Here is a 14,889-nt window from a genome sequence, read left to right on the forward strand (position 1 = left end):
CAATAGAACTAATGCACTAAGCACAGACCCTTAATATCACAAATCATGCATTAAAAACAGACCTTTCTTGCAACATCCATACCACTGAGGTCATCACGTGGATCTGCAACAGTGACATTATATAAAACTCGTCAAGTATATTGAATTTTCTTATCATAGATATATAATGTATAACACTGTAACACGTGTTTGCACGTGTGTACATCTTTATGTACTTGAACATCACATCAGTTCCATCTAAAAGTACAAACCTAATGAGCTAGGCAAAGGACGGTAGGTTGAGTAAGTAGTAATCACTACCTAGCCAATACCAATATGGAGGGAATCATCCAAAGTAGAGTGCAAAAGAGGGACAGCAATTTTGCTTTTTATTTTTTTTATTTGTAATCAAGCTTGTATATATGCCCATTCCTAGGTAATTTCAAGTATTCATAAAATAAAAAAGTGAAGAGGTTAAATGTTCTCGTGACTATGAGTGATTCATCCAGAGGAAGGTTTATTGGCAATATCATCACCTGGCACTCAACCATGGTCCAGGAACTAAACAGAATGGAAAGACCACACAGGCGGTCATTAAATTTTGAAAAAGAATGATTCTGTATTTATCCTAACAGCAAGGATGATTTATTTATTTCATGCCGTGAATTAAAATGTAAAGAAACTACTTGAATTATTACTTTTTAAAATAAAGATAACTAATTGAAATGTTACTACAAACCTGGTTCTGTGTAACCTAGGCTTTTAGCAACTTTAACAACTTGGCTCAAAGGCTTTCCTTCTTCAACTTCGCTCATTATGTACCCAAGTGTACCTATAACAAACATACAGAATGCAAACATTAATATTGCCTGAATAAGAAAAATATGCGAAGGATTATGCTAAATACCACAAATCCTTGGAGAAACATAGAATTAGTGTATAAAAGAAATTGTGCATTGAAGAATTTGATACCACTCAAACTCCCAATGATGTGATGAACAGGATCTCCAGAAGATAGCATACGGATCAAAGAAACTATAACAGGAAGGCCAGCACCGACCTACCACAAGAAAACCAAGTATTATGAGGTTGCATAAATTACTTCCCATGTATATACTCATTGCACAATCAGGGAACATGGTAACATCATTCTAGCGTAAGTGAGAAGCAATTGCTATTTCTTTAAGAAAATAAATTTCGTCTGTCTTACATTCCTACTCAAAGCCCTAAACAAAATGAAGAACAAAAAGAGGCATACAAGCTTTTTGTTTCTAGAACAATAAAAATAAATGGAAAAATGTTTTACAAATTATTTTAGAAAGTAGTTTTCACTTAATATAGTGCAAAATAATACCAACTTTACCTTTACAAACCACCCAGCGATAAGCCATAAAAATAATTTTGAAAAAAGAAACAAATTGCTGTGTTGGGGGCTTGTTCTGTAGCATTTTTATATAATACAACTATAACTATTATTTAGAACTTTATTTGGTGGTTTGTAAATATTAAGGTTAATATGCAGCTTTTTTCATAGTTCAACGACGAGTGGGAGTGAGGGAATGCAAACATGTCAACTTTTAATTGATGACGTATGTCTTAACCAGTTGAGCAATGCTCATGTTAATTTATTATGCAACTATTCACATGTTTACGATGTTCCAAGGACAAAAAAACCATAAAGAATTGTTCCTCTAATTTTTTCTCTTTTCGATACGTTTATAGAGTGAAACAACATTCAAACGGTTTAAGTATAAAAAAGTAACTTTTTTAATATACAAAGAGAACAACTTTCGGTATTGTTGTTCTGAAGGTTCAAGTATAAAAAAGTAACTTTGTTGAATCATATCATGTGTATGTGTTGATCTTCCAATTAGCTACCAATCATATAGATACTTTACTCGTTAGGAATCTCAACTTACTAGAACATGTTATCATGCAAATTTTGGTAAAACGTACTACATTCCCCTGCAGGAACCTTGCAAGCCTGTCTATTACTTACAGTTGATTCGTGTCGAATACGACGTGGATGTGTAATCAGTTTGTTATAATCATCCTGCAACCAGAAAATAATAAATATTTTAAAACTTCAATTATTTAGGCTTTTCAGCCAATATCTAGAAACAATATACAAAGAATATGTAAAGCCCCCGTTTATTTACACATATAAGAGGAAGGGAAAAAAAGGAAAAGAGGAAGGAAATTCGGTTATGAAAAGAGTGGAGAGAGCAAATGCGGTTTCAGAAAGGGTAGTGGGAGAGGAATCCGGTTGAGAGGGGGACCACCAGCTGCAGGTTAAATATGGAAACCGGAAATCCAAGAGGGGTGTGCAGAAAAATAAGAAGAAGAGTCTTCATGGAGAGATTTCCCAGCTCTCTCGAACTACCGCTGGGTTTCTAAGGGTTCTTTGTTTGTTTTGTGAATTTCTTTTGCTTCTAGTGATCTGAGAACTTGAATTTCTTCTTACTTGTTATTGAACTTTGGTTTATTAATAGAAGACAACCTTGCCTCATTTATGGTTTTGTTTTTATTAGCTGTGATATTTTGTTCTGTGAGAGGTTAGTTCGTGGGATTGATTGAAGTTAGGATCGAGAGCCTTAACAAGTGGTATCAGAGCTGCAATCCTGGGGAAAACGCGAAGCATGACTCAGAAGCAAATAAAAGAGAGGCTGGAAACGACGGAGAAGGAAATAGCGGGCTTGAGGGAACTCTTGAGTGGGTCATGTAAGAATCTGGAGAAGTTAACGGAGGAAGTTCGTGAAAGCAATTCAGCTCGAAGGAAGGAAGAGACTATGCTTACCGAAGGTAGTACGATCAAGGCAAAAGGGAGACTGGATGATGCAGAGTCCTCCCACTCAGCAGGAGCTGTAGGCATGGATAAAGGTAAGTATAAAAGACTGGAAATACCTCTTTTCGTAGAGGAGAATCCGGAGTCCTAGGTGTATCGTGCAAAGCATTATTTTGAAATACATGAGCTAACTGATGCCGAGAAGGTTAAAGTGGCCATAATCAGCTTCGCCCCCGATGAGGTGGATTGGTTCCGGTGGAGCAACAACCGGAAGGCCATAACGACATGGGAAGAGCTGAAGAGAAGGTTGTTCGAGCATTACCGGAATGTGGGGGAAGGGAATCTAGGTGCTCGGCTGCTCAAAACCAAACAAGATGGGTCGTATTCTGATTATGTGAAGAAATTCGTTACTTATTCGGCGCCCTTGCCGGAATTATTGAAAATGTGTTGAGAGACGCCTTCATGAATGGGCTGGAGATGGCATTGCAAGCAGAGGTGATCAACCGCAACCCTAAAACACTAGACGATTGTATGTGTGAAGCCCAACTGGTAAACGATAGAAACTTAGCCCTGAAACTAGCACTAAGGGATTTGGGGATTGGTGGGCTTAACAATCGGGAGGCCCAACAAGGGAAAAAGGTGTATGTGGAAAAAGTCCAAACCAAGGGACATGAGATATTACACATGAAGCAGGTTGCGATACCAGTCAAACATTTTCCCGCGAAGAAGGATGCTCCCCTAAAAAGGCTATCGGATTCGGAGTTCAGGGATCGACTCGACAAAGGACTATGCTTCAGGTGTAATGAGAAATATACGCCTAGCCATTATTGTAAGGTCAGGGAAAACAGACAACTCATGCTCTTCATAGCCAACAAGGAGGAGGACCCGGTGGTGGAAGAAGTTGAGGAAAAGGAGGAGAATCTGGAATTGAAAAACACAGAAGTGAGGGAGAAAGCAGAGCTGGCATTGAACTCTTTACTTGGGTTTTCAGCAAAAGGAACCATGAAACTTAAGGGCGAGATTAAGGGGAAAGAAGTATTGGTACTCATCGATTCGAGAGCAACGCACAACTTCATCCATCAAGACACTGTGAGGGAGCTAAAGATTCCATTAGAACACCACACGAAGTTTGGAGTAGTGATTGGTAATGGAAGCGAAATCGAAGGAAAAGGGGTTTGCATAAACGTAGAACTCAATTTGCCAAGGCTGTTGGTGAGAGCGGATTTCTTGGTGATGGAGCTTGGTCGAATGAATATGGTGTTGGGGATGCCGTGGCTTTGCACCACGGGTTTCATGGGGATCCATTGGCCATTGTTGACTATGGACTTTTGGGCGTGAGAATCACACATAACGTTGCGAGGAGACCCTTCACTAACAAAAGCGGAAGTGTCTTTTAAGACTTTGAGTAAACAATGGGAGGAGGATGACTTGGGGTTCCTGGTTGATTTCCAACATTTAGAGTTTGAGCAAGAAGAAGAGACCGAAACTAGCAATGAAACAGAAGCTCCTAATCAGCTACTAGTGATGATTTCGGTTCTCTTGGAACAAAACCAAGATGTTTTTACCCTGCCAGCATCACTCCCTCCAAAAAGGGCAGTAGACCATCGCATCCTCATCAAAGAAGGACATGACCCCATCAATGTCAGGCCCTACAAATATGGCCACGCGCAGAAGAAAGAAATAGAGAAGCTGGTACAAGAGATGTTGCAAGCAAGTTTTATACGTCCAACAGGAGTCCATACTCAAGTCCGATACTACTGGTTAAGAAGAAGGATGGAGGATGGCGATTTTGCGTTGACTACAGGAAGCTTAACCAAGCCATTGTGGTTGATAAGTTCCCAATTCCCGTTATTGAAGAACTACTCGATGAGTTACATGGTGCAACAGTCTTCTCCAAACTTGACCTCAAATCCGGGTACCACCAAATCAGAATGAGGGATGGGGACGTCGAGAAGACAGCTTTTCGCACTCATGAAGGTCACTACGAATTCCTAGTGATGCCATTTGGTCTCACCAACGCCCCAACCACTTTTCAATCACTCAAGAACTAGGTTTTTCGACCCTTCTTACGCCGGTTTATCCTTGTGTTTTTTGATGATATTCTGGTTTACAGCCCTGACTTGTCGACCCACGAGACACATGTGGGAGTGGTGTTCAATGTGCTGAGGGATAATCAGTTGTATGCCAACCAAAAGAAGTGTGCGTTTTCTGCCAAGAACGCATACAGTACTTAGGACATTGGATTTCTTCACAAAGTGTTGAGGTGGATGGTGAGAAGATACAAGCCATGGTGAATTGGCCTCGCCCGATGGATGCAACAGAGCTACGTGGATTTTTGGGATTGACAGGGTATTACCGTAGGTTTGTGAAGGGCTACAGACGAGAGTTGCTCCCTTTACGAGGTTACTCCAAAAGAACGGATTTAATTGGGATGAGGAGGCGTCACGGGCATTCGAAGATTTAAAAAAGCAAATGATATCATGCCCGGTATTAGCATTACTCGACTTCAGTAAGCCTTTCATTATTGAGACCGATGCGCCAGGAACCAAATTAGGAGCAGTATTATCGCAGGGGGATAAACCAATAGCGTATTTTAGCCAAAAACTCTCTCCACGAGCACAAGCTAAGCCGATATACGAAAGGGAATTGATGGCTGGCTGTGGTATTAGCAATACAAAAATGGAGGCATTATCTATTGGGAGGCAAATTCACTGTCATCTCGGATCAGAAGGCTCTGAAATTTCTGATCGAACAAAGAGAAGTACAGCCTCAATTCCAGCGTTGGCTCACCAAGCTCCTAGGATATGACTTCGAAATCCTATATCAACCAGGGTTATTGAATAAAGCAGCGGATGCTCTCTCCCACGTGCAGCCAATAACAGAATTACAAAGCATGATGCCATCGACAGTAGTAGATGTGGATCTCATTCTTAAGGAAGTCGAGGCAGATGAAGAACTTCAACGGATCATTGCCATATTAAAAGAGAATCCGGAAGGTAAGCCTAAGTATCAGTGGAAGAATAACATGCTATGGTACAAAGGAAGGCTGGTGTTACCACGTAACTCATCTTTAATTCTAGCCCTATTACATACCTTCCATGATTCAGTACTAGGAGGTCACTCAGGATTTTTGAGGACTTACAAGCGAATGAACGGGGAATTACATTGGCCGGGGATGAAGACAGACATACAAAATATGTGGAAAGATGCGAAATATGCCAAAGAAACGAGACTGAGTCCTTGTCGCCTGCAGGGTTGTTACAGCCACTTCTAATCCCAAAGTTGACAATGGAAGAATGGACAATGGATTTCATAGAAGGGCTATCGAGAGCAGGGGGATTTGATTCCATTCTTGTAGTTGTAGACCATCTGAGCAAATATGGACACTTCATTCCCTTGAAGCATCCTTTTACAGCTAAGCAAGTAGCAGATTCCTTTATACAAGGGGTAGTTAAACATCATGGCATCCTTAAATCAATCACTACAGACAGAGACAAGATTTTCCTAAGTAATTTCTGAAGAGAAATGTTCACCTCATTGGGGACTCAACTGAAAAGGAGCACCACATTTCACCCCCAAACGGACGGCCAAACCGAGAGAGTCAACCGGTGCCCCGAGACCTATTTGAGATGCTTCTGCAATGAACCCTCGCGTTGGAATAAGTGGTTGGCCTGGGCTGAGTTGTGGTACAATACTATCTTCCATCAATCTATTTGAACCACCCCATTTCAAGCTGTGTATGGACGTCCTCCCCCGCCACTTGTGCACTATGGAGATCGAAAATCAACCAATGACAGCGTAGAAAGACAATTGAAAGACCGAGATTTAGCCTTGAACGCCCTCAAAGAAAATTTGGCGATAGCATAGAATCGGAAGAAGAAACAAGCGAATTTACACCGAAGGGAGTTGCGGTTCAAAATAAGGGATGAGGTGTTCCTCAAGTTAAAACCATATAGACAACGAACCTTAGCAAAGAGGAGAAGTGAGAAGTTGTCTCCTAAGTTCTATGGGCCCTACCAAGTAGCAAAAAAAGTTGGGGAAGTTGCTTACCGATTGAACCTACCACCCGAGGTAGCCATTCATAATGTTTTCCATGTGTCCCAACTCAAGAAGAAGCTAGGCAAAACTCAGCTAGTACAACACATTCCTCCCATCCTGTCAGAGGAGTTCGAACTACAAGTGAGTCCTGAATTGGTGCTAGGAGTAAGGTGGAATGGAGAAACGGCTGCTCAAGAATGGTTAGTAAAATAGAAGAATCTCCCTGAAAGTGAAGCCACATGGGAGGCTGCACCAGCAATGAAACAACAATTCCCTACATTTCACCTTGAGGACAAGGTGTGTTTCGAGAGGAGCGGTATTGTAAAGCCCCCGATTATTTACACATATAAGAGGAAGGGCAAAAAGGGAAAAGAGGAAGGAAATTCGGTTATGAAAAGTGTGGAGAGAGCAAATGCGGTTTCAGAAAGAGTGGTGGGAGAGGAATTCGGTTGAGAAGGGGACCACCAGCTGCAGGTTAAATATGGAAACCGGAAATCCAAGAGGGGTGTGCAGAAAAATAAGAAGAAGAGTCTTCATGGAGAGATTTCCCAGCTCTCTTGAACTACGCTGAGTTTCTAAAGGTTCTTTGTTTGTTTTGTGAATTTCTTTTGTTTCTAATGATCTGAGAACTTGAATTTCTTCTTACTTGTTATTGAACGTTGGTTTATTAATAGAAGACATCATTGCCTCATTTGTGATTTTGTTTTTATTAGTTGTGATATTTTGTACTGTGAGAGGTTAGTTCGTGGGATTGATTGAAGTTAGGATCGAGAGCCTTAACAGAATAGTTCCTAGATGTTTCTCCATAAATCATCAAGATCATGATGATAATGATAGTGGATGTAAACACATATACCTTGCAAATGGCTCTGTGACCTGACACGTTAGTTCCTTGTGGTTCCTGACTCCTCAAAATCTCCAAATTCAATGTTTGTAAAATTCTAAAGAGTAGACTAAACTGCATGATATTTGGTAGTCAAGGAACTTGAGAGACCTTTTCCGCATTTCAAGAAAATAATTTCAAGAGAATGGCAATGAAATCAATCGATACCAAAGACTTAAATGAAGAAAAAGCATGCACGTAGCCTAGGGATTTCGATTGACCAAAATCAAATATTGTAGTTGCATTGCATTTATTGAAGACATAAGAGTGTATTACAATTGTAGAAGTTAAAGGCTTCTTATTTGCCAAGACAATGCAACAACCCAAGTCAACCACTTGCTTTAACATATTAACAGTGTCAGAACTGGCAGAGCAATCAACACAGGCCAGACCTACAACAAAAGATGAAGAACAAAGTTGAAATAAGTAAAAATAAATCGATACATGAGTATGAGAGTGGAACTAGCATTCAAATGGTGTGAGGTACATAGTATGATGGGAAGCTCAAGGCTCCAGATTGTACTCAAACTAAAATGTTTAGCAGATCAAAGTTTATATAAACCACAAACCTGTCGCTTTACCAAGAAGAGTCGCAATATCAATAACTTTTTTAGTTGCTTCCGTGTTGAAAAATAGTTTGCTCTCACCTGCCAAAAGATATCATATTGGAACACATAGATTGATGATGATTGAAAATAATATAAGAAATCTTGCCCAGTATGCCCCATTTTCAATTCTACGAAGCCTAGATCAATAACTGCCCATGGGTCCTCCGTTCAAGCACCTAGACGTGGTGGGAATGTGCTCTATAATGCCATCTTTGAGAAGTTTGACTTGAAAGGCACTGAAGAGTTTTTCATATTTCCAGGAAAGGATAGATTTGAGAGATTGCTTGTTATACAGCTTTCCTTTGGAAATTTTTATCTAGAAATCTTTATGATAATATTTTTTTAGAGTAAAAACAAAATTCTTTTGTGATTAATGGTAATGTTAGGAATTTTAATTATTTTGGTTATATTGGTTTTTTTTTAACTAGATAGGACGCTTTTCATTAGAAAATGAAAAGACTAACGCTAAAGGATACAAAACTCCAAATCCAACAGGAACACAAGGTAACAAAACAAAATCAAATACCACCACTAACTGAGAACATAAAGAAAAAATATGAAGGATAAAAAGAAGATCATAACCAAGAAAACTAGTCCAAACACTAAGGGGACATTTAGGACCAGGACTATCTAAGACTATAATAACCACCTCTTGCTATAGTAAATACTATTTTGTAGTCCCCAATTAGTTATAGTCAACACTGTTTCAAAATCCCCATTTGCTACTAATTGCTATAGTTTTTACTATTTTACATTCATCATTGTTTATTATTCGCTACAATATTTACTAATTTCCTTCTCAAACTAAAATAGTTTACACCTCAAATACATACTATTTTAACCCAAATTAAAATAATCTACACCCCAAACACAAACTATTATAATCTATCTATAATAACCTAGGATTATAATAACTAACTCCTTGCCTCAAACGCCTCCTAAATGGGAAAAATGAGCGTGTTCCAGTTTTTTTTAAATATCCTCAATGGAGAATTCTTTTAGCGATATTGGTTGATTATCTTTTTTATACTTTTCACGGTTTATTAATAAATCTTTGTTTCCTATCAAAGCTATATATATTTATTTATGGATAGAAGAAAAGGGAAAAGAAGGAAACCTTAAAGGAGAGCATGGAATAGTGACAGCCTGCAAGAAATAAGCAAGCTAAAAAAAGCTATGCAACCCCCAAACCAAATTAAGAATACCCCAAGATCACAGTATCATATCATAGTTCATTTATACTAGAGGCCTACATATATGTGTATCTATCTATATATATATATATGAGATGTATGATAACTTGAAGTAACATCGGCGACTTATATGTTCTTTTGTTCATCGCTTTCACTACTAGATTAAGAAGATGAGGAATTACCAAAATTACTAAGATTGGATAAAGAGCCACCACCCAACTTGACATGGCAAATTTCCGATAAAATCTTGTCATTTAACTCGGTTGTGAGCACATCAGAGGCAACAACCAGTGATCTACTATCACATACTCCTATAACTCGCAAGTGGACTCCCTGTCAAGCAAATCTGTCAACATTCTCTGAAGGTTGAGTATAAAGGATGAAGCAATCATGAATTATTTACCTCAAAATTGAAGGAGAAACATAACTAAAATATAAGTACCAACTCTAACTGCCGACATGTTTGGCTCAATGAAAGACATGCTCCTTTACTGCTAGGTGTCCCAAATTTGAATCTAAATACCATTTTTTTTCCAAATCCAGGTCATGTAATAACTCGTGAACCCAGCTTTTAAGTGAAGAATGATTCATATGTTTAGAGGGTGTCTCCATCAACTTCAAAGAGCATTATCGAAGAGGTATTTTATTCTACAACTTCAAGTTCAAGGTCAGCTTTCTAAAGCTGGCAAGAATGCCTTTAAAACAAGATTGAAGTAAGGTTGTATTGCTACTAGAGCCATTTGATGAATGTGAGATTCACAGTATAGTGAAGTAGTGAATGAAAAATCATCTAGAATATGAATCATATAGCATAAGGATTTCATTTTAGAAGTGAAAGAGGACAGACCTTAATATCAATCTTAATGAAATTAAAATCACTCATTTAACAGGGCATGTGAAAAGGGATAAATGAAAAGTGGAAACTTCACTCAGTGCCTTCAACTACTCGTCAAGTTATAGCAAAGTGAGAACCAACGACCAGCGACCTACAACTAGCGATGGCGATATTGCATCATCTCCCTTGATATATAAAAGATTCTTTTAAAGAAAAAATTAAAATGGATTTCAGGCTCCCTACGATATTGAAACTCTATCAAGCTTAAGACTAAACTAACTAACTTTCAAACTTCCAAAGATGTTCAAACGGTGTCCAACACCTCTTATCTTTCTAAGTAAGCTCCTCCAACTACGCACAATCCTCGAGCATCATCATCTCGAGTCTTACGTCGGCTAACAATTTTCATTTTTCAAGCAAGCATCGGGAAACATTTTATGCACGTAACAATTAGAATCTTCAGCTTACAATCCTAGGAGAACAATAATGCAATGTATCGTGAAGGAATCATGCCGTTGATGACGAAGCTCAAAACTCCAAATATACTTGAGGTCAAAAGATATGGATATAGCTCTAAACATTACTGAAAGCTATATATTTCGAAAGAACGTGGAAAGCAGGCAGAAAAGAGAGGAGGAGAAATGCCTGTTTAGCGTGAAGTGGTCGGCAGGATACAATGTGGTGGAGGAGCTGACGGCCAACACCGCCGCAGCCGATCAGAATCACAGGAATGATCTTCATCCTCTTTTAAATGGATGCCTAATTTGCTCTAATTTTTTAAGATTTTTTTTCCCCTGATGAGCTTCAAACCTTGTTTGCCCTTCTCCGAGCTGATCGTGACCACTGTTGTCGTCAGTAGTGCCGCCTGAAGGTTAAGCTACTTGTTGCGAGTGATATGAAAAATATGAATTTCCACACGAGATTTAGAAGGCAATTATAGTCTCAGTTATAGTAAACCGACACAAAAGTAAATATAGCAAAATTTAGATATAATTTTTACGATTTATTTAAGATAAAATATATTACTAATAGTAGTCTATTAAGAATTAGTTATATTTGGGATTAAGTTCAAGAATAATGTGAATTTTAAAAGTAATAACAAAAATAGGTAAAAGAAATTTCAAAAGTAGGGTTGAAGGTAAAAGTATTGACAAAAAATATATTAGTTTTTGGTGGGTGAAAAAATTGTGTACCTGGTACATGATTATGGTTTTATCACACGACGGAGAACTTGGTCAAAGGACTAAACTTGTGGACCTGTCCACCATTTTAATATATATTTTTTTCGTTTTGATTGTCTTTTTTTAAAATTTTTAACTAACAATTTTCTTTCTTGTTTTGTTCTTGATCTTTTATATCGTACTCATTTACTAGATTTAGGTAGAGATGTCCACGGGGGTGGGACGGGGCCAGGATATCATTCCCCATCCCCGTCCCCGCTCCCCATTTCATTCTCCCATCCCTGTGAAATTTTCCAAGGGGATTGGGGCGGGGATTCCCGTCGTGGGGATCGGGTTCCCCAAGGAATTTTTCTCCGTTACCTTTTTTTTCTGTAAAAAACCAATTAATTTAAATCATTAATGTGAGCAAATTTTAATTAAATAATTAACTTTATCACTAAATTATTTATTATGATTAGTTTTATATGACAATTTGAATTTAAAGATAAATTACTCAAATTTTGGCATAAAAATTAATTATTTTTTAATAGAAAGAAATAAATATAAATCAAATTATTCTATAATAAATCTAATTTTAACACTTCAATTTAAACAATATTTATTACCTTTCCCAATAATATATCAAATTTGAAATTTAAATGTACTTATTTAATAATAATAATTATAATATGAACATTAGATACTATACTAATATAATATATAAAAGCTAATCGGGCAAGGACGGGGAACGGCGCGGGGTCGGGGCGGGGCGGGCCGTTTAGCTCACGGGGATTTTTTTCCCCATTCCCTGCCTAATCGGGGAATCTCCGCCCCGTCAGGGCGGGGCCCATCCCCGTGGGGAAATTGGACATCTCTAGATTTAGGGTCTCATCATAAAATGTAATTTTATTAGTTCTTTAATTTCAAGATAGAAGCTCGCATGAAGCTAAAAGTTTGAATTACAAGTCACTCCATTTTTCACATAGTAGTCGTCTTTGTGTACCTCTAGATTAGTTTCGCCTTGTTGCCATTGTCTTCTACGAAGAATACATCTTCGATCAGTGTCTGCAACACTTAGTTGTCTTGTTGAATAATACTTTCTACATTTATCAAGGTTTGGTCACACATTGGACCCAACTCTGGTGAATTAGGTTGTATTGAATATTGTTATACATCTTAGACAAAATTATTCTGTATGATGAAAAAATTAATAATAAATAATGTTCATATCATACATTTAGGAAACATAAGACACAAAACTGTTACCATGTAGTAATAGTAAGCGTTGTTAGGTATAATATATCGTCTCGTGATTGAATTACACCAAGAAAAATAGTCGTCTAATACAGTTGATCCATTTGTTATTTCTCCTTGTGTACAACGATCATGATGTGCACGCTAGTACAATATATATTCTGCATGAATTTAGCACCAATCTTGTTCGTGCTTACCTCTATAACTATTGTCATTCTAGATTGATGCGATGAAATGCCTTATGTCGTGCTCTTCAATATGAATATTTCTTAATATAGATGCAACAAATTAAATCCAAATATAAATCTAACTAGAGTATGCCTCAGTGTAATCCGAGTATTGAACTCGAGGATATGCGATTAAAATGTGCGGTAAAGTTTTGCTCGATCTCGACGTAGTGTTTTGATTACAAAGTGGGTAATGGAAATGTATATACCTAGCTGTCCTATTTAATCTAGACGATGAGATGGATGAAATGGATGCGATGATAATTGCAATTTAAAATAAAGCAGTATGCGACGAGAATAGATGTAATAATGGTAGATGAATAGGGTTGAGAAAGATTCACCAACATTTTCCTAAGAAATGCATAAGTTATGCGTTCATGTCAGAAACTCATAATTAACAAACTTCACCCATCGGTCTTTGATGCCACACTACCCTATCTCTAGGATGCATGCGATGAGCTTTGATTGCGAAAGACTATCTTTATCTCTAGAGTTACTTTTTTCCTTGTTAAGTTGATTCTGCAATCTCTTCCTTTCTCAATGTGTTGATTGTTTTGTACTTAGATCAATCTCTCAATTTAATCTCAGCAATTCAATAAGCACATGTTAGAAGAAGATGAATGTCTACTTATGCATGACTTGGTAAAAAATGTTAACTACTTTCTCTCAACCCATGGATAATTTAGCTACTCGTGCTTGTGGAAAAGACAGAGATATATGAAATATGGAAGGAATTGCATTCATATTAAGAATAGTATTTTTCAATCACTACACATAATACAAATATAAAGGAACAAAATATGCAAGAAATAAAAGAAAGTGAAAAAATCAAGTCGTAGGTGACAATCTTTTGCTCCTTAAAACTCTTAGTGGTGATTGTTTTATGCTGACTGAATGATCTAAAGGAACTCCTTCTTCTTTCCCAAACAAAAATTGAGTTCTCACAATAAAATCTTGGAGGAATGGTGGTTATGGAGGATTAGGACGAAGTTTTGACACAACTTCTCCTCTCTCGATGGATGAAGCTATCTTCAACTTTTTGGATGGGCTATTTATAGGCGTAAAAAAACTAAGGTCATCGTCTCTTTCTAATGATGGTCTGAAACCTTGCATTAAATTCTATGCCTTGCTACGTCACATGCTACGCGTCAGAGATCCACTGATGGTGTAATGAACCTATCACATCAGCCACCAACTTGCTCTGTTGACTTAATTTTCACCGCCCATGATTTGTTGTAGTCTGTTTGTCGTGTTTTGCTTCATCGCGTGGTACTATACACTACAAAGTTGGTGTTGAACTGATGCATTTTCGGCTACAGCTTATTTCAATTTCTTTTTCATTAATCACAAAGTATTAATTATTCGTGTTGATTCTTTGACAAGTTGACACATTTTCCTTTGATTTTTCTTAATTGTTCTCAATAAAAAAGCAGAATAACTTGTATTTCTACAAGTTATCAATAGCACAACAATGGTACCGTTTATCGACCAAACTATCTCAACACACAATATGGTTGATGCCACTCTACTGCATGGAAGCATATAATAGGGTTAATGGTCAATCAAATGTCTTAGCTATCACGACAATAATCATGCAATAATGACCAAATATCTTGCATGTATAGCGTTCAAATTAATCGGAAAAAAAAGGAAATAAGTAAACACCCAAAAAGTTTGTAATATTCATTTATATATTCATTTGTTATCTGATTATGCATCAGTCGGTCAAATATTTGTTGGTATACTAGCAATATATTTGCTGACTGTTCAGAGATAGCTAATACACCACTTCATCTATTTTTTTTTAATACAATTAATTTATTTTATTACATAAAATGATTACGAAATAAATATATAAACAATATAATACTCGATACTGAGTGGACGATGATCTGGAGCCTGTAACTGGACTTGTGGTGCTATAGTG

The 14,889-nt window shown here is 37.5% G+C and overlaps 1 protein-coding gene across 8 annotated transcripts in view; it reads right to left on the minus strand.

The window, feature by feature from the left end:
• The window catches only part of LOC120071359 (bifunctional aspartokinase/homoserine dehydrogenase 1), a 20,284-nt gene extending 9,054 nt beyond the window's left edge, over positions 1-11,230 (minus strand). For 6 of the 8 annotated variants that reach the window (XR_005480221.1, XR_005480222.1, XR_005480223.1 and 3 more), the window contains exons 1-9: positions 10,967-11,230; positions 9,669-9,819; positions 8,255-8,332; positions 7,854-8,077; positions 7,659-7,760; positions 1,979-2,032; positions 952-1,039; positions 719-811; positions 63-103 (exon numbers count right to left, since the gene is read on the minus strand). Coding sequence is in view for 5 of the 8 variants with exons in the window: in XM_039023591.1 (XP_038879519.1) it covers positions 63-103; positions 719-811; positions 952-1,039; positions 1,979-2,032; positions 7,659-7,760; positions 7,854-8,077; positions 8,255-8,332; positions 9,669-9,819; positions 10,967-11,062 (927 nt within the window). In the remaining 3 variants the exon portion in view is untranslated. The remainder of the gene's footprint in view (positions 1-62; positions 104-718; positions 812-951; positions 1,040-1,978; positions 2,033-7,658; positions 7,761-7,853; positions 8,078-8,254; positions 8,333-9,668; positions 9,820-10,966) is intronic. The other 2 variants (XM_039023593.1, XM_039023596.1) reach the window with 2 other exon arrangements.
• Positions 11,231-14,889: the final 3,659 nt, after the last annotated feature.

This window comes from Benincasa hispida, chromosome 2 (genome assembly GCF_009727055.1).
Source record: "Benincasa hispida cultivar B227 chromosome 2, ASM972705v1, whole genome shotgun sequence".
Classification (NCBI taxonomy): domain Eukaryota; kingdom Viridiplantae; phylum Streptophyta; class Magnoliopsida; order Cucurbitales; family Cucurbitaceae; genus Benincasa; species Benincasa hispida.